Source organism: Anguilla anguilla, chromosome 1 (genome assembly GCF_013347855.1).
Source record: "Anguilla anguilla isolate fAngAng1 chromosome 1, fAngAng1.pri, whole genome shotgun sequence".
In the NCBI taxonomy this organism is placed as follows: domain Eukaryota; kingdom Metazoa; phylum Chordata; class Actinopteri; order Anguilliformes; family Anguillidae; genus Anguilla; species Anguilla anguilla.
Genome location: NC_049201.1, coordinates 32,878,862 through 32,899,872, shown reverse-complemented (window position 1 = coordinate 32,899,872; position 21,011 = coordinate 32,878,862). Strand labels below are relative to the sequence as shown.

Sequence of the window (21,011 nt, the reverse complement as noted above, 5' to 3'; positions counted from 1 at the left end):
TTTCATGTCTCTAGACTAAATGGGGCGGGCGATAAGCCCTGTCAACTGTCCAATCGATGTCAGAATCGCTCCTGCTGAAGAGTACACAACTTTCAGCCACTATGATACACAAACACACACAGCCAATAATACACCACTTAACAAGAAACAAATCAGTGGCAAAATAATGAAGAGGCCAATGGCATGTACCCTCTACCACTGTGCCAAGTTTCATTGGTCGCACTCATGTGGTTGGGCCAAAACATGGAACAGCTACTAACATTTCCTAAATGGCTGGAATTCAAGATGGTACCAACAAATAATGTTTGGATATATGTACCAGATGAGGAAACTGATGTTGTCTTAAAGACAACAGTGATTTTTCATGAATTTATTCATTTTAAAAAATAATGAGCTCTATAGCACCACCATGTGACTCAACTGGGCCAATATTCCAAGGGCTGGGCTCCAGCTGTGAGTGCCAATGTTGCTGCCAAATTTCCTGAGTTCTGAGCAATGTTGTGATAAGCCACATCCACGTCAATTTTTGTTGGCTTACTGCAGCCATGTTTTTTGGAGTATCAACTTTCTTTATAGTAACTTTTTAGAGGACCGTCTACTGAACATATTGATGCCAGTTACATGTTAATATGTCAAACTGTTAATTTTTAAAACAAATTTTGAAACAAATAAAAAATGGCTGAAAACTAAAAAAGGTGCGCATGATGACTCTGGATTTGAGTTGTCCACGAGGAGAGACATTTTGCGAGGCAAGATCCAAGTCTTTACCTCAAAAGGGCTGGGAGTAATAACTGTTTGAATATTGGCAATTCAAATGACAGTAGTGCCACCAAGTTGCCAATCAGTGCCAAAATCAATAAGTCATCATAGTGAGGTATCTGCTACTACTGCACCATGTTTCATAGGTCTCACCCATGTAGTTAGGCCAGAACTGGTGTCAGGACTCGTGGGGGGTACGGACCCAAAAGCAGAGGGAAAAAACACACGAAACTCAAAAGGATAGATACAAACAAGGACTTTACTACAACAAAAAAAGGCAAACACAAACAGGGAACAGGTAAGGCCACAAAGGGCAAAACACAAACTCAAAAAAAATATCTAAATAAAACGGAAAACAAGAGGAACTCACAAACACGGGCAGGGCAGAACACAGGCAGGCAGAGCACAAGGGCAACAAATGGTCTGAGCAAACACGTAGGAACAAACACAAGGAACCAGCACCCGAGTCAAGGGAACAAAGGACTTAAATAGACAGGGGGTAACAAGACACAGGTGAACTCAAAAAACAATCAAACCAGAAAAGGAGGGGATAACAAGACACAGGTGGGAACAATGATAGAATAACGAGACAACAATAATACAATTAACAGGGGGGAGCAGGACACAAAACAGAAGTGCCGCCATCTGGCGGCCCAACAAGGGAAACACAGACAGGAAGACACAGAACCATGACAACTGGGGGTGGAGTAAAATGGCTAATAGCATTTCCAAAATAGTGGCAATCCAAGGTTTGGGTGACAAATAAGGTAAAGATATAGGTTCAAGATGACAAAGTTGATCACAACAGCTAATTTATATTTGCAAGAAGATAACAGTGAATTTTGTGAATGTCTGAATTTATATATATATATATATATATATATATATATGTATTACTGTGGCCCTGTTTTTTTTGTGTGGTCTGGTTTATTTTTTCTTTTTTAGAGGACCTTCCAACAAACAAATTGCTGCAACTTCCATGTTGATATGTCAAACATTCTAGGAGATGTTTTTAAAAGGTGGAAACTCAACATTATGGACATTATGGGTTCTGTGGAATTATTTTTAGTTCAAGAGAAGATACATCTATTGACATTGGTCCCATGTCTCAAGGACGAAAGAGGCAGGAGAGATATAATCTGAATATTTTATATTTAACTGTCCATTATAGCGCCACCATGCGGCCATTTTGGGATAAATTTGCTGCATGGCTACTGTCCCCAAGAATGACTACCATTGTGCAAAAGTTCATCGAAAGTTACCCAGCGGTTTCGCTGTAATTAGCGTAAACAGTCGAAGAATTAATAATTATACCAGCGAAAACATTAAGGTTCCAGCAGCTTCAATCATAAACATAGCTGCAATAGCAATACATGGGTGCCAAGCACACCCAGCCAATATTATGCCACTAACAAATGGCCAATAAGTGCTAAAATCGCAGTGAAAGAAGGTACGTACGCTGTATCAATGCACCAAGTTTTATAGGTCTCATTCATGTGGTTACGCCAAAACTTGGGACAGTCAGGCTAATAGCATTTCCAAAATGGCTGCAATTCAAGATGGAAGAGAAAATAAGGTACAGATATATGGGCTGCATTTATATAGCACTTCTATCCAAAGCGCTTTATAATTGATACCTCTCATTCACCTATTCACACACACACTCACACACCAACAGTGAAAGGCTGCCATGCAAGGTACCAATCAGCTTGTTGGGAGCAGTTAGGGTTCATCACACAAGCTGATCACTAAACAAAGTTTTAAATATCTAAAAGACAACAGTGATTTGTCATGAATTTATGAATTTAAAAAAATGAGCCCTATACCAATGCCCTATAGCTTGCACCAATTTTCAAGAGTTTTCACGAGTCCAAACAGACATTAGAAACCCTTAAGCCAAAACCTGGGAGAATAATAACAACAAATAGTTGCAAGCAGTGATGTCAGAGGCCAAGCGAGGGTGAGCTACAGAGCATTGAGGGCAATTTATAACAAAGTTTTGTAACAATTTAGTTGCCTTCATACCACAGCTGTGCTGCTGGGTTGCACTGCATGCATGAGAGAGGGAGACAAGCAGTATACAAGGGCCAGTCCTTGTTTCCTCCCAGTCTGGCACATGCACACATACACATGGCCAAAAGTATGTGGAGATCTGACATCCAACATCTCATCCAAAATTATGGCCATTAATATGGCCATAATTTCCACTCTTTTGGGAAGGTGTGATACTAGATGATGTACTGTAGCATTGCTGCAGGGATTTGCTTCCATTCAGGCAGAAGAGCATTAGTGAGATCGGGCACTGATTGGGCGATTAGACCTGGTTCGCAGTTGGCTTTGCAATTGATCCCAAAAGTGTTGGATGGGGTTGAGGTCAGGGCTCTGGACAGGCCATTAAAGCTCTTCCACATCATTCGCAACAATATTGATTTTTATATTGATCTCGTTGCATACCCGTGGGCACTGTCATGCTGACACAGGAAAGGGCCTACCCCAAACTGTTGGGGAAGCACAGAATTGCCTAGAATGTTATTGTATGTTGTAGCATTAAGATTGGCCTTCACTGGAACAAAGGGGTCTAGCCCAAACCACGAAAGCCCCAGACCGAGGTGTGTCCAGATACTTTTGGTCATATAGTGTATAGTCCTTATGGTGGTGGAGCACCAGCCCATTTGCCCACTGGAGTAAAAGTACCCCTTTGAGCTGTTGATTTTTGCCCCATTGCCTGCTGCACATCCTTGCCTTTCTGTCTATCCTGTTTTCTCCCACAAGAGCCCATGTGAAGTGGAATGCAAGTAAAGCACTACCCCTAAATTAAAAATATAGACTCTGGATTATAACAGTCACTAGTGCTGAATCCTGCATATACTTCGTTACAGTCTATGTGCATGCACTGTAGCTCTAGCCTGCATGTAGTCCACCTTACGGCGATGGCGATTATTAAGAATAATTCCCTTCGCCTGGTTGGTTTAAGATAGAGGTGAACTTGTGATAGTGATGCAATGAATAATTTATTCAATAAAGCTTTGACACATTCCTAATCAGGACCATACTATGGACTGCTATGTCTTTTCATGATTACAAAATGTGACCTGCAGAGAAAGTGACTGCAAGTAATCTTTCAGTTTTTTGCTGCAATTTGTGCAGTTGATATGATGTATGCTTAGAGTTAGCTGCTGGGAAGTTATTTCATGTCTTTTAAAAAGGAGATCATCTTTACATGGAAGTGTTTTTTGAAATGTCAGAGTCTAATGAATGTCAATATTGTGGTTTTGATGCAATCCAGGGCTCATGTATGTTTTCACCCGAAGAAGCCCAATTTACTTCTTTAATATCTTACTGTAAGTCGGACAAGTGGGTTTATTTGCCTTCATTCCATTTTTTTATAGTGAAATTTGATCACGATACACCATATGAATGGGTTAAAACTCATGGTTCTATCTCCATGAACTATTTTACCATGCTAATGTTTTAGAGACAATGGTTCCTTATTTTGTAGCATGTGGGATGGCAGAACAAGCTTGGGGGGTCCTCACCTTTTTGGAACTCCAAACACAAATCATGAAGTCAATATGCTTGTCATGGCAAGAATTCAGCAAACAAAATCAAAAAATATTTTTAGTTCCAACTCAGAGAAACTGAATAGTGTTTCATTCTCTGGAGGAATTATCATTGTTGTCCATTTTGCCGTTACATGTACAAAATAATGTTGTTATGTCCAGTAACATATAAGTCCATATAAAAACTTCTCTCACCAGTACTGGCCTAACAGTCCCCATATATATACATGGACAGTATAACTTCTGCCCAGTACACTATCAGCCAGGGGCATTTTAGATAATAAAATTAAATTTTTAATGATGTTTTGGTCATTCAGCTTGCATCAAAGAACACGCATTGTTTCTCCTGCGTAAACAAACCACAACATTTTCAGTGTGCATGCTGAAAACTTGAATGAGTCACGAATGAGTCTCAACATTCTTATGCCTACAAAGGTTGTAAAATTTTCCTCTGGCTAAATCTAAACAGTCTGTGGCAGTGCTCAGTTTGAGAGGGAGAATTGGGGCAATCGGAGGACCATGCCTACTGGTTAAGTAGGCCAATACACCCTGATTACATTACAAATCAGTCCAGGGTTTATAAGTGTTCGTTCTTCTCCCAGTAGGTGTCCGGGGAACAAGTATCCTTCTGAGAGAGCATAAATGGAAGGGAAATGGGCTGAAAAATTGTTGGTTTTTGTTAATTTATTTTGCCTTTGTTGTTTTAGTTTTTTTATTTTTACCTAGAACCCATGAGGGGGATAGGAGAAGGCTATTCCGTTTATTATTTTTCCTTTGGTAAACCGCTCTCTCTCTAGCCCCATTTGATAATAAATTGCCAGTGAAAACTGGAATTTGTCTGTCTCCCTGTGTCCAGCTCTTCTGTCCACCCTGGGGTGTTTCACAGTGTGTGACACAGTCATACTGAGTATGCCTGCCAAATTTTGAGTTTTTGAGCATGATAACGAGGTGAAAATGTAGCAAGGGGTGGAAGAAAAATAATAAGAAGAATCATAGCAAAAACAATAGGGAAGATGAAGAAAAATTACCCTAGCAAAAGCAATAGGGGTCCTACGCAAGCTTGGGGCTTAGCCCCTAATAATAATCCTAGCAAAAACAATAGGGGCCTATGTACCCTTGGTGCTTAGCCTCCTAATAAAAATCCTACCTAAAAACAATAGGGGTCCTACATACCATTGGTGCTTGGCCCCCTAATAATAAAAATATGAACTCCATTGCTTGGACCCATAATAACTCCTACAAATAAAATAGGATTCCAGAACATTGTGTTTGAACCACCTAACTAATATGCCATTTAAAAAATCAAGTCACAGAGCTGCATACCAGTCTTGCCACACAGACTTTGGGCTTCTTATTTCCATGGCTTCAAAAAATCAGAAGGTGCGGGTTGCAGTTTTGGGGCTTCTTTTTATCTGGTCTGCTTATTTTACTAAAATCTGGTGTGCTTATTTGGAAGTATAATAAGTGACCCCTTTTCTCATGGTGACTATGGCTCAATGGTACAAACTAATTTATGGCTGAATTTCTGGCTCATTTCTGGCAATGAAATCTCTTATTTGTCTTGCAAAATCTAACAATACTGCGGCTAGACACTTGTCCACCACCCGGAAGGATCAATTAAAGTGAGGGGAATGTTCACAAAGAATGGATAAATTTGTTATTTGAAAATCATTTTTGTAAATATACTGTAGCCTATGTATTCTGTTGATGTGAAAATCTGCATGAGGACAACAGCATAAATTAACTTGTTTGGTACCTGCTTAAGGATTTTAGCTGGGGTTTATGGAATGACTGGTATTTAAGGCAGTGCTGTTAGGTTGGTCAGTGTGGATTAATAAATGGGCTTATCTTGAAGCTGTTGCCTATAAAGCTGTTATAAAAATAATTATATGGGAAATGTGAGAACTGGCCTTTAATCTGCACCTGCACTTTTAAAATGCTTTGCTTTCAGTTGTGTAATTTTCTGTGTTCAAAATATATGGGAGATGTCTGACCTCAATTTCATTTATTACTGATAGTAGAACAAGCGCTGGAAACTTGTGATGTGCAGTTTTGCATGATATATCTTTCTGGTTATGCCTTCTGTCAGGAATGGTGGCTAAATGAAGAGGCTTGAACATAAAGCCAAACACTACCGAAACACATAGGCCTTTACAGGAGTCTACTATTGTAGGCCAAAACTGTCAACCTGCTTGTGTATACTGTAGCTAACATTACCGTCTGGTACTTGTACACTATTTGCTTTCTGACATACAACGTGCATTAACTCATGTAACCTAGGAAGCCTTATAAACCGGGCGAAACATAGGCCTTTGAGCATTTTTCTGTCAGAGTCGTGTTGTGTGTTGCCAGAGGAGCATCCCCAATCATTTTCATAAGTTGCCACCAATGCACTCTGTAAAAAATTATTTGATGAATCAACTTAGTCATCCTATTGCTTTGAATCAAGTTGTCAAAAGTTGTGCAGTTAATCAACTAAACTTATACTGGACTAATTATATGGACCACAAGAAAATATTTTGGTCAACTTGAAACATTTTAGTTGAATTTGAAAAATTTCTCCATGGAATAAGTACGTCTAATATGGTATAGTTCATTTCCCAAACTTATCTTACCAAGTTATGGAATAAACCAAGTTGCACAACGCATTTTCATGGTTTGTTTCCAAACTCTTAGTTAAAATAAAAGGTTTCCTTAAAATAATAATAAGAAGCAGGCAAAATATTTTTGGACAGGCAATCAGGAAGACATTACACTAAAACAAAACAAAAAAAATTATTGTGTAGAGGAATAAGAGAGTGGACCGGGGCATGATGGGTAACTGGTAGGGACCAATGATTGGGGTCCCTACCCTACCTCCCTAGGGTACACATAGGGGCCATGTCTGAATCAGCTTATTTCTTGGGTTTCGCTAAGTATATTCAGAAACATGCTTTTCAGAAAATAAATCATACTGTTCAGGAGGTCCTATAAATCAGAGAGGCAGAGTCTCTTTGCATAAATATGAGGTGCAGCTTCGCTTTAAAAATGAGGGGCCACTTCACTGATTTTCTAAATGCCTGTAATAGTATGCCAACTTCATCAAATTCTTGTTAAAAAAAGAGTAAGAATCATCGAAAAAAGGTGACCTACATCCTGCTGAACTATTGAACTCATTCAATAATTGAAAAATATGATTTCTTCATGTTGCCTAATTTACTTTGCATAACAATTTCAGGGGCCAAGGGCAGTCAATCTGCACACAAACAGCATTTTACACATTTTAAATGGCATTTAACTTGACATTTTAAGATGTGGCATTAGATGCGCCAACTTTCAATCATGTGAGTTCAGTAAACTTAAAATTTTAATTTTTTGTCAGTTCAACTTTTAAAAAGTCCAGCTGACTAAAAAGGAATAAATGTTTTTTTGCCATAATTCACTATACAAAACCCTATATGAGCACCTTTCTTTGCATGATCTGGTTTGGCCTTCTCCTTTGTAACCTCAGATTCTGAAACAGAGAAAAACATCATAAGAATAATTTCAGTTTAGTGGTGTAGGGTTTCATTTGGCCCAATTGGCTCCACAGCAGAGGTTCAGCCTGCCAGAGGGAAATACTTGCATTGTTCCATCAGTAGGGGGCAGCAGAGTGTAATTTTTCCTCGTAAGGAGATCTTCCATTATACTGTCTTGGTACATGGTAAAGCGTAACTTGGCGGGATGGCATACCTGCCATCCCAATGGACTGCATTTATATCTGTATTGATGGCAACAGAGAAATTATAGTTAACGTCATGTCGTGGTGCATTTTTTGGTGACTTGACATCTTTAGAGAAACGCCTATGTCTGTTATTTGGAGATAACATTAGTATTTGAAAAAAAAAAGCCAAAGCCATTTTGTTTTTGTTTGCTTTCATTAACCCCACTCTGACATGATGTGGACTGGTGTGCAGTGCACCCTTGACATGTTCTACATTAACAGCTAAAATTTGCTTAATTTTTTCACAACCAAGTCCCTCAAGTAAAGCAAAAGCCAGTTGCAAGTTTTAGTCAGTGGTTGCAAGCAGTGGCAGTACACATTTAATTAAATGTTGCATCCCATAACAATCTATACAAGTAAATGAGTACAGTATATAATGCCACTAAATATTAGTTAACACATAGCTCAGGGGGCGACAGAGCTCAGGAGGTAAGACCGATTGTCTGGCAGTTGGAGGGTCGCCGGTTCAAACCCCGCCCTGGGCGTGTCAAAGTGTCCTTGAGCAAGACACCTAATCCCTAACTGCTCTGGCGAATGAGAGGCATCAATTGTAAAGCGCTTTGGATAAAAGCGCTATATAAATGCAGTCCATTTAACATTTACCCCTAAAATTTGCACAGATGATAGCCTAAAGCATTTCATTTCCCTCCAACACGAAGTGATTACATGGAATTTAAAAAATCGTATTAAAGCAAGCAACCGGTACTTACTGGCTAGTCAGCATTTTACATGTTGTTATTTGATTACATTGTAGCATTTATGACACTATACATGTTAAATAAATTGTCAAAATATGTTTCCTGCAAAATCACCAAAACCAGGACCTTGTGAGACAAAGTGAAAACTAAACGCACATATTGAATGAACTGTATTCACATTGTAGGCTATTGTGTGACTGTGGATAAATTGGTTTTAAATTCACTCAAACAAACCCCTTGGCGAGTCGGCATGCCCCATACCTATACAGTACCGAGAGTTTGGCACTTCTCAGGGTTCCCCACATAAATAACCACAACAGCCACAGACACTCAGCCCTTAAAAACATTAATTTATGTACATTCTGACCCTATTTCAACAGACAGAATTCATAAACAACTTCACATGTCCACACAATAAAGCCACAAACCAAGGGGATTTTGCATCTTCTCCTTCTTCTTCCTGCCGCCTAGCCCACAAACAAAATGTCTCCCCATTGGACATTTTACTGACACCAACCAATCCTTCACCTACATGCGCCAATCAAAATCTCACATACACAGGCAAAATAGACATATATTTTTACTCTAAAACCTTTCCAGTCTTAACAGCTAGTCCTTTTGTGGCTGATTGGTCAATGTCATGGTCTATGGATCATAGGGTCCCCGGTTCAAGCCACGCCTGGAACAAGTTTCTTTAACCTGCTTTTTTCCTCACTAATAATTCTCGATTACTTCTCAATTATTGCTTTTGCACCACATCTACCTGGCGTTCACCGAACGTATACACTGCATTATGACGTACCATCTACACATTCAGTTAACTGGCTACAATATTGCCAGGTCATATGGATTCAACCGGAGCTCAGCTGTGCTTACTGGCCTGTGTTCTTCTTTAAAACCACAAACACATTTGGCCAACAAATTTCACTCGTTGCACAGCTACGTCATGGTGGCACACTGCCAAAGTTACGGCCTGGAAAACGTAAAATCGCCCTCAGGCAAATACTTTGATATTTTACGCTAACCTTTTCTTACACTTATATTTGCTTTACCAAAAGTCACTCACTGCCAGCCATATGCATTTCATGACGGCAAATGTATATATTTTCTTAAAAAGTTACATCAGCTGACCACTGTGCCATTTCTACTAACTACATTTCTTCACTTGGCTACTGTAGAAAACGTTCTTATCAGCAAATGCCACGTTTCTACATTCATGTTACCTCGCCCTGTTCTCTATCTACCCACATACAAACAATTACTTCGTATGCACTGTCTGCAACTCCCCATTAAAACATTACATTTAAAATCATGGCTCAATAATTATAACACATAATTACAATATATATACTAGTACTGAACATGACAAAAGTACATCAGTGCAATAGATTTCCTACGCAATATGACATCACTTCACCCACTATTTTCACAAGTGATTCCTTATACCGTCTGTTATATTTATCGTTCGATAAGGAAACTGCTCTTGCTCATGGTCACTTCATTTATTTTGCAATATAGTCTGTGATCATGTCAGACTTCACCTACCCATTCTGCTAAAAACATTGTTTCTACTACTCAATTTCATCAATTGTCCTCATTTCTCTCACACTATTGTTATTTTATAATATAATATAATATGCAAAGTTTGCTGGGACATATGCATCTGCTCCTGTTCTCCACTATCAAGTGTTCCAGGTTCTACTACTTCCAATTCTCACGTAAGGTCACTGATCTACTGATCTAAGGAAAACAGCGAAGAGGACACCTACCCCCAGATAAGCATATCAAAATGCCTTATAAACCTTACATAACTAAAAGTGCATCTCCACAAATAACAGAAAACGGAGCAGGACAGAAGGTTACACAAGTTGCGACCTAGGGAACTCTAATTCTACGGGCTTGCTGATTCTTTTGTCAATCAAGGCTCGTTGGATGGCCATCAAATCCGTGAGTACATACACTGGCCATATTTCACCTGCGTTTCTGATGCGTTTACACTTACACCACCGCACTCTTTGTCACAGCCACTGTTTTACATATATAGCAAAGCGAAAGTATTAAACGCTAAACGCTCATCGGACTGTACGAATTCACAAGGATAGCCATAATCCACAACCGTTTCTTAAAGGGTCACTTCGCATTTCTCACTTTCTCATAACACTTTGCAAAAAGAAATGATCTCTCATAAAAAACACGTTTTCAACGTACAAAAATGCCCGGTTACTCACACATACAAAGCACCGTCTATAACTCATTCATTCAAACTGGAAAAATCTATGCTTGCCACTAAAAGTACTGATATCAAAATGACGCCAAGTTACTGTATTAGAAACAATATAGCCTATCTTGCCTCACCGAAATTAAATAAGCTGTGTTCCAAAGCAATGCTACCCAATGTTTCCTCAATTGTTTCAAGGCCCTGTGTTTTTTAATCTTACCATTTTACAATGTCATTCAAACTTCGTGTCACATCAAAGTGTCAAATACCTATAATTGCCTCTAAATACCTCTAATACCGTAATTCACTGCTGGTGAATACCTACAGGAAGTATATTCATCCACAAAACATATGTTTATACTTGCTTGTCAACTTCATTTTACTAAATGTACAAGTTCTTGTATATTTTCTACTTACAATAAATACTGCATGTAAAATACATATTGTCCATACATACATAGAATACTTCTTTATCCCCATGGGGACATTTCCCTCGCTGCATGTTACATTCACATTTACGAACAAACATTTATACCAAGAAACATACAATCATTGAATGACAATTATTGTAATCACTTAAATAATGAACTTACTGAATTTATTTCACCAAATGACAACACTGTAAATGATCCCTGTATAGGATAATATCCTATATATTATGTTCAAACTAGCATAAGTGGAGCAAGGTGACTGATCGTGAAACCAAACTAACTTCATTAGAGTATGAAGAACAAAACATTTTCTCAGAAGAGAGGAAAATACAATTGATTTAATATGTTCTGAACTCAATTCTTCATCCACTAAAGCAGAAGGAAGTTTTACTTTAAATGACCACAGACCTAGTCAGTCCTTAAATTAAGGCAAAAAGAACAATTTCCCTATCAAAACTATCAAGGCATCCCACAATATAGTAACTCAACCCAGTGATATTAACACAGAATTTTGTCATTTTTATTCCAATCTATATTCTTCAGATAATAACTTCAATAAAGACTACTGTTTAAATTTCCTTAATCGAACAAAGACCTTTCTTTATGCAGTAGATTTTGGCCCTTATCAATCTTAAATGCAGAAATAAGAATATATGCCAAATACTGGCCTCCCGGAAGTGCCCAAATGACCAAACTGGATTTATAAAATCAGTGGTTGCCGCAGATAGAATTCATAGGTTACTTCATGTAATTCACTTCTCTAAAGGCATTCAATCACCATGTGCCGAACTACCGTAGGCCAGTGCTGCACAGATTTAACCTAGGCCAGAAGTTCATCCTGTTTCCATCTGGCTTATCCGAATTCTCAAGTGTCATGGAAATCTATGAAAGAAAACCTTGTCTATTCTCATTGCTTACAATAAGAAAAAGAAAGATTCTAAATAGAAATATGGCCCTTTGGTCTTTGTTTTACTTTCCACTTGGAAATCAGTAGAAAAGTTATCTAAAACTGTTGTCAAATAGCATACACATTCCCCCATTTTACATAAACCTAATCTCCTAACTGGGGGAAAACAATTTTCTTTCCATCAATGGAGCGAACAAGGAATATATGTCCTTTCAGACATTTGGTATTACATTACATTACAATTTAATCCAAAGCAACGTACAATAAGTGCATACCGAAGGTCATTTAAACAACTACAAAACACAGGTCTGAAAAGGTACAATACCCAACTTGTAACAGTTATTCATAGCCATGAACACATTGAGTCCAGTTCACACAGTAAACATTACTCTGACCTGACCTAAGTCTAACTAGGATGATAAGGGCCTAAATTAATTTAACGATTTACACGCTACATGCAATCTCTTCAATTTATGCCTTAGATCGGCTATGCGAGCGTATGGTGTTCCCTGGGATTCTACCCTGCCATCTCATACACTTAACAGTACATTAGATGTGACAGGGTTTGCTCCTGTGGGGGTTTAGGCCAGGGTTGTCTGTGAAGCATATTGTGACAATTGTTCGTGAAATGTACAAATAGAATTGAATTTTGATTGATTGAGAGTTAGAGCATCTGCTATCCAGCAGACAAGGAATCGAGACCAGCGGAGCATCGACATTAGTTGGCCTACAGTTTTTAACAATTTGGACAGAACATAAAAAAAAAACCAAAAATATGCCACCAAGTCAGTATGATTAATAATTGTAATAGTAAATGAAAACGCTATATAATGTGCATATGCCAAGCCTTTTTTCTGCATATACAGATGCTAATCAAGGAAACACATTTCCAATGGTAATGTGAGACCAGCCGCATCCTCAGATTATGAAGCATATGGCCTTATTTTTTAAAAAGACACAAACATTGACGCACAATCAACTTTGTAACTTATCGTGAATGAGTTGTGGTAAAGTCCAAATCTATGAGAAAAGCTGCATTTGTTTGTTTCTAAACACCTAGGGTAAGCTTTGCAAAGGCAAATAGCCTACCACACAGACCAATCTGGTGTGTGCTTATTATAAATGCCTGTAACCAGGTGGCTGTTTCTTCTCCATAAATTACTCGGAGCATCCAGAAGATGAGGCTAAGGCAGCAAGCAAATTAGCTGAACACATTTAACATTAAAAACTGAACTAACGAACACATTAATGAGTAAAATTAATTTCTTTAATAAATAATAAGACACGAGTCTCCTCTCCTTTCCCGCAGCAGTCATTTGACTGTGCAAGCCACTGTTCAAGGTTGCTAGTCCCACGATTGCAGTGTTAAAAGTCAGTGCTCACATTTTCCACCTGGTGGCGGTTGTGCAAAAAACACATGCACATTTGCCTCTGCTGGGAATATCGCTTGGGAAGGCAGCACCAAATGAAACCCTAAACCACTGTAAAGGTAGATTAAAAAATTTATTAATAAAATTTTTAAATTCACCTACACACAATTCACTATTAATATCCTATATCAGTACCTCTCTTCACAGGAGCTGCTTTAACTTCCTCTTTAGGGACCTCAGGTTCTGAAACAAGGATAAATACCAAAGGAACATTTTCACAATTTAAATGTAATAGATTCTGGAATACATTAAGAATCAATGTTGTTTGCAAAGCAAATAATACTATGTACTTGCACATAATTCACTATGCAAAATCAACATGTATCAACACCTTTCTTTACAGTAGCTGGTTTAACTTTCTCTTTTGAAATCACAGCTTCTGAAACAAAGAAAGACAAGAAAAGAATAATTGAAAATTAAAATGTAGAATATTCAGAAATTCATTAGTAATCAACATTATTTAGAAAGCAAATTTCAAAACACATACTTACAGACACTGAAAAAAATTTCATTTATTTGTTGAATAAACTTAGTAACCTTGTTGCATTGACTCAGTTAAGTTGAGAGACAACCATGCAGTTAATTAACAAAAGTCATATTGGACTAATTATATGGACATAAGTTATTTTAGACAACTATAAACATTTTAGTTGCATTTTTTTCCCCATTTGTCACAACCATGGAATATGTAATGGAATAAACAAGCTTATGATGCATATTCATGTCAACTAGTTGCAAATAGGTGAAATTTTGCCTAAATGTAGTGTACTAAAATCCCTGTATGATTTACTTATTTCTTGGGCTTCGGTAAGTGTATTCAGGTGCATACTTTTCAGGAGGTACATCCTATTTTTCAGGAGGTCCCATAAATCAGACAGGCAGAGCCTCTATGCATAAAATAACGTGCAGCTTCGCTTTAAAAATGAGGTGCTGGCTTGCTGATGTTTTCCTACAATAACATCGACACGTGAGCATGTACAGTACGGTTGGAAAAAGTATGGAGGAAAAATAGTATAATGGTTATTTTTCACATACTGCCCATCATGTTCTAAACAATAAGTGGCATACTTAGTAGACAGTACATATTTTGAGGACACAGTAGTTAGAAAGCTGATTCAGACATGGGCAGGGTATATATAACTTTTTGCTGCTGGAGTGCCCATTAACTATAATAAATTGGTTTATTTAATAAAGATATCATGCATCGCTAGCCAAAAATGTAATTGATTGTATTCTAAGTTTACTGATTGATCAAACCAACCTATTGTATTGATAGGTTCCAATCTATGATATTTAATATGATTGTGTTGTTGCTTCTATCACTGTAATAAGCACCTCACATGTCAAATCCTTCCAGTCTGTGGCTGAGGCTGAGGTGTGCCAGACAGGGAAACATGCACGGGTTCAACGAGCAGGGGCTGTCAATCATGCGCTCTGTTTGTGGACCGAACATGGATGGATTTATACTAAACTGTGATGGAGGACTATTTATGTCAACTTCATATTCAAATTCTGTTAAAAAAAGAGTAAGATTCATTGAAAAAGGTAACCTGCATCCTGCTGAGCGAACATTGTGTTCATATTTCATTTTTATTGAACTCATTCAATTTTTGAAAAATATAATTTCTACATGTTGCCTAATTTGCTTTGTATAACTGTTTCGGAGGCCAAGAGCAGTCAATCTGCACACGTAAAACGGCTTGAAGAGTTCACCTAACTTGACATCCAGTTGACAACAATTGAATAACATTTCTGCAGTGCACACGTAAATGCTAAAACAGTTCACCTAACTTGAAATTTTCAGTTGTGGCACTGGTTGTGCCAACTTTTAATCATGTGAGTTCTGTAAACTTAAATTTAAATTTCTTGTCAATTCAACTGAAACAAAAGGCTAGCTGACTAAAAAGGAATAAAAGTTTTTTGCAGAGAAATAATTCACTGTTCAAAATTCTATTAGAACCTTTCTTTGCATGAGCTGGTTTGACTTTCTCCTTTGTAATCTCAGGTTCTGAAAAATTATCAATTTAAATTTAGCAGATTCAGAAATTCATTAAGAATCAACATTATTTGAGAAGCAAATTTAAAAATGTACTTGCACACAATTCACTATGCAAAATTGGATATATATTGGATACCTTTCTTTACAGGTACAGGTTTTTCTTTCGGAGCCTCACGTTCTGAAACAGAGAAAAACATTTTCACAGTTTAAATGTAGTACATTCATAAATTAACTGTGAGTCTATATACCAAATTCTATATACATCTTACAGTGTATCAATACCTTTCTTTACGGGAGCTGGTTTGAATTTCTCTTTTGAAACCTCAGGTTCTAAAACAGAAAAATACAATAAGAACAAGTTCACAATTGAAATTTAATAGATTGAAAAATCCACCAAGAACATTTAAAAAAAAACAAATGATAAAATGTATTTAAACATAATTCACTACACAAAATCTTATGTCATTACCTTTCTTTACAGGAGCTGTTTTAACTTTCTCTTTCGGAACCTCTGGTTCTGAAACAAGGACAAATACCAAAATAACATTCTTGCAATTTGAATGTAGTACATTCATAAATTCATTGAGAATAAACTTTATTTACAAAGCAAATAATAAAATGTACATGCACATAATTGACTAAGCAAAATCATATGTCAGTACCTTTCTTTACAGTTGCTGGTTTAACTTTTTCTTTTGGAACCTCAGGTTCTAAAACAGAGAAAAACAAGAAAAGAATAATTTAACAATTTAAATGATTAAGAAATTCATTAAGAATCACACTGTAAAATGTTGTTGTAGTTTCTACTGTGCAGCAATGTAAAATATACAGTACTTTGCTTCAGCTTCTCTCCTTACCCTGTGCATTACATCATACAGATCTCAGACTAGGGCGCAAAAATATGAGGGAGGCTAAAATAAATTATAATTTAAAAAATTCATAACTTTGTCTGTGTGGTGAGAAAGAAATATTTCACATCGAAAAAATAAATTATTTCTCTTTTCAATGTAATGCTCAGTTAACATCTATCAAAAATCAAAAGAGCCCAATGGGGAACCTGAGTGGAAATCAATGATATCTGCAGGGGGTGACATTACATCCAGTGCTGAAGATGAGAACTGAAAGCTAGCCCATTAAGTATTAATTCAATTGATAATTATGACACTTTATAGTAATAGTCAGAGCCCTTGATAGACATATTTTTTTGTTCTTGTTTCATTTCATATACCTTTCCTGAGTCGCAGTCACATGGTTCTCCTCTCTGACACAATCATGACAGAGGCACTAACTCACTTCATCTCTCACCATTTCATTCCAATTCTCACTCCAAGTTGTGCACTTTGACTAGTATTACTGTAATTTAATACTACAGTTGGAATGTATGTATAAAGGCCATGTGGCATAGGGTGGTGCATGCTGTGTACTTCAGCAGCAGTGATTTTGTAGGATGGATTTGATATGCTTGTTTCTTCCTTATGGGGGTATTACTCTCATAAATAAATAAATAAATAAATAAATAAATGTAACTGATCCACAAATAAATGCAGCTGATCCACAGATAAATGCAGCAGATCCAAACAGAAATGCAGCTGATCCACAAATAAATGTAACAGATCCACAAATAAATATAGCTGATCCACAGATGCATGTAGCTGATTCACTTTTGTGCATAGCCTGTTGCTTGCATTTATTTGTGGATTTTTGAGACATGGTGGCAAGATCCGCAAACAGGTTTTTTTTTCACTGAGCCTACTCCTGCCAATCAGTATTTAAGACATCTTTTCACTAACCACATTACTCTGACCAATCACAGCACATATATACTTCAGGATTTCACTCAGCTGGGAAGATTTCTGTAATGGTAATCTCTTTGGCTACCACATTGTTATGAAATGTATGTTTGTTTGACAATGTAATAAATTGAGAATATTTATTTCTATAATTATTGTATTCATATATTCATTTAAGTATTGCAAAGTTGTAAAATTATATTCCATAGTTAATTTTACAGTAGTACATACTTAGTACATGTTTAGTAACAATGCAGTATCACTTAATACACTGTAAATACACAATAGCACCTGTAATACTGTTTTCCTGTTATACAGTATCACTTACTGTACTGTACTGTAAATTAATTACAGTAACTTTACAGTAAGAGAAAAACACAGCAATTTACTGGCAACTGGCATACCATAAGAACACTTTCATAAATTAATTAAGAATCAATGTTATTTGCAAACAAATAAAAAATGTACTTGCACACAATTCATGATGCAAAATCGTATATTGGTACCTTTCTTTACCGGTGCTGATTTGAGAACTTCTTTTGAAACCTCACGTTCTGAAACAGAAAAATATCATAATAATCAACATTATTGCAAAGCAAATAATAGCTCTTGTACACAATTCAGTATGCAAAATAATTTATCAGTACCTCTCATTACAGGAGCTTCCTTAACTTTCTCTTTTGGAACCTCAGGTTCTGAAACAGAAAAACATCATGAGAACAATGTCACAATTTAAAAATAATAGATTCAGAAAATCTATTATTTTCTGAAAGAAAATCAGCATTATTTACAAAGTAAATAAAATGTACTTGTACATAATTCATAATGGAAAATCCTATGTCAGTACCTTCCTTTACGGGTGCTGGTTTAACTTTCTCTTTCGCAACCCGAGGTTCTAAAACAGAGAAAAACAAGAAAAGAATAGTTTCACAATATAAATACAGCTGTATAAAGTTATTTAAGAATCAACATTATTTGCAAAGAAAATTAAAAAATGTACTTGCAAACAATTGACTATGCAAAATTGTATATCAGTACCTTTCTTTGCAGGTGTGGGTTTAACTTCTTTTTGAACCTCACGTTCTGAAACAGAGAAAAACAAATGAACATTTTCACAATTTAAATGTGGTACATTAATAAATTCATAAAGAATCTAAATTATCTACAAAACAAATGCATTTGTCCACAATTCAAAATGTAACATCCCATATCAGTACCTCTCATTACAGGAGGTGTTTTTACCCCTTAACCCCAAGCATTTAAAAAGGCTATTTCCACCTGGTTTACACTACTCAGCTTTACAACTTTGTGGCAACAGACAGCAAAGAGCATTATTTGGCATTATTTGAAGCACCATCAAGACAATATATAAAAATGTAGGAAATATGTGAAGAATTACTAATGGTATACACATAATGTAGAAAAAATGGCAACACTACTGTTTATTTCCCAAAATTCACACCAGCTAGTGGCAAAAAAAAATCATACACAGTTCATCCCCAAGTTGTTTCCCATCACCACAAAACAATTGTGCAGATAACTAAAAGCAGGGTCATTTTGCAAAGATTTTTCCAAGATGTTACAAAACCTCTCCAAATTGCACATTTTGGATAATGTTTCGACCATGTTATCTACTCCACAAAACAAGTTTTACTCAAATATTTAGAACAGATAACAGGAGAATCTGTCAGGGTGTGTGGGGGGTTAGGACCCAAATGCAGAGGGGGAAAAACTCAAAACTCCAAATGGTAGAACAAAAGACTTTACTTAACAAAAGGGAACAAAAAGGGAACAAAAACCCCTCGCAGGGCAACTCTTCAAAACACAAGGGAAAAACTTCAAAGACACCGGAACCAAAGAAAATCCAAAAGCGCGTGGAAAACAGAACATGCAGGGAGCTACTTAAACATGACCAGAAACGTGACCAGAAACATGACCAGAACCACAACCAACAAGGATCCAGCACCTGAGTCCAGGAGACGGGAACTTAAATAGACAGACACTGACAAGACACAGGAGGGCACCATGAACAATCAGGCCACGGAAAGGGAAGGGAAAACGAGACAGCCAGAAAACAATGATTGGACAATTGAAAACAATCATACAATTAAACAGGGGGAGCAGGACACAAAACAGAAGTACGGCCATCTGGCGGCCCAACAAGGAAAACACAGACAGGAACACAGAACCATGACAAGAATCAATTCGGAAATGTTTTTGAGTGTCAGTATTTTACAAAAATGCATGTTAGCTGGCAGGAATAACAGAAAACTAATATTAGTTTGGGTTGAACTTGCTTTGTTGCTGCTAATGTTACTGCTGCAAACATTACACCCCTTTTGCCAGAGAATTTGTTTGTTAGAGGTATGGGAAAAGAGAGATGGTCTGTATCTGTGGCAGCTGGGGAGACCTAGTGTATCTTGCAGCTGCAAGTGTGTTGTTCACATTCCAAACGTGTTAATCAATGGGAAATTTTACAATGTGAAATCGTAAATATCAACAAAAAAAAAATCTGCACTACTGACGCAAAAAGCACAAGCAAATAGGTGAAGCTACAATCAGAACTTGGTAGTTCTTGCTGAAAAGCTGTAGGAGGAATACCATACCAAATTTTGACGTGGAATAATAATACATAACAAAGAGAACACTAAACTTGCTTTTTCAGGGAACTTACATGCCCACCAATGGGGCTATAGCTTTGTCTAGCACCCCCTCTTTGAGCAAATATCCACTTTATAAATATGAAAATAAAGCCTCTAATTGAGATTTTTCACGCTCTACAATTACTTCTGTCACAATGTAAAAATGTTTTCTCTAGTCTGCCATATTTATAAATACATTTTATAGAACAATCCTAAGTTGTTTCAAGAACTAGCTGGCTTCCTTGTGCACACAATCTGTGCTTGTTAGCACAATCTATGTTATACATGGGTCCAGCCATTTGCAAGTCAGATCACTTGCAAATGGCTGGACCCATTAACACCAACAAGGGCTCATGTGAAAGGTTACATTATTTTTTAATTTGTTCAGTAACTTCAATGACTTAAAAGTAAACCTATGGCTATTCAGATACCAAAGGACCATCTTAACAAAATATTATTGTAGTAAAGAGAGCATTGGGTGGCCAAATATGCCAGCTATGTGTATGCTTGTTAGATTGAACTGAAAATAGTGCCTGACCCAGCTAACATCTTCAGTTTGAATACAAGTGGACGCATTTTGGATTACACAAGCCTTTACTTTGACAAAAGAGCCAAAAAGATGCAAATACGGGATATACCAAAAGTGAATGCAATGTAAGTACATTACATACTGAGATTTAAAACTTTTATCTGAATGATTTATTCTGTGATCTGAGGTGCTGTCTTGAAAGCTGAAATGGTATGTGATTTTTTCATGCAAAAATAAATGAGACCAAGTAACCATAGAAAGTATGAAAAAATAAGTTGTGTGATGTGGGTTTTTTGTGTAATAAGT

At 37.0% G+C, this 21,011-nt stretch overlaps 1 protein-coding gene across 50 annotated transcripts in view; it reads right to left on the bottom strand.

The window, feature by feature from the left end:
* LOC118206174 (titin-like) overlaps positions 1-21,011 on the bottom strand; it is a 154,072-nt gene that overhangs the window by 48,658 nt on the left and 84,403 nt on the right. For 44 of the 50 annotated variants that reach the window (XM_035378465.1, XM_035378500.1, XM_035378642.1 and 41 more), the window contains 11 exons: positions 18,573-18,617; positions 18,382-18,429; positions 18,182-18,229; positions 18,041-18,088; positions 16,407-16,454; positions 16,214-16,261; positions 16,027-16,074; positions 15,881-15,922; positions 14,077-14,124; positions 13,881-13,928; positions 7,765-7,812 (listed from right to left, as the gene is read on the bottom strand). In XM_035378465.1, the coding sequence (XP_035234356.1) occupies positions 7,765-7,812; positions 13,881-13,928; positions 14,077-14,124; positions 15,881-15,922; positions 16,027-16,074; positions 16,214-16,261; positions 16,407-16,454; positions 18,041-18,088; positions 18,182-18,229; positions 18,382-18,429; positions 18,573-18,617 (519 nt within the window). The remainder of the gene's footprint in view (positions 1-7,764; positions 7,813-13,880; positions 13,929-14,076; positions 14,125-15,880; positions 15,923-16,026; positions 16,075-16,213; positions 16,262-16,406; positions 16,455-18,040; positions 18,089-18,181; positions 18,230-18,381; positions 18,430-18,572; positions 18,618-21,011) is intronic. The other 6 variants (XM_035378557.1, XM_035378757.1, XM_035378473.1 and 3 more) reach the window with 5 other exon arrangements.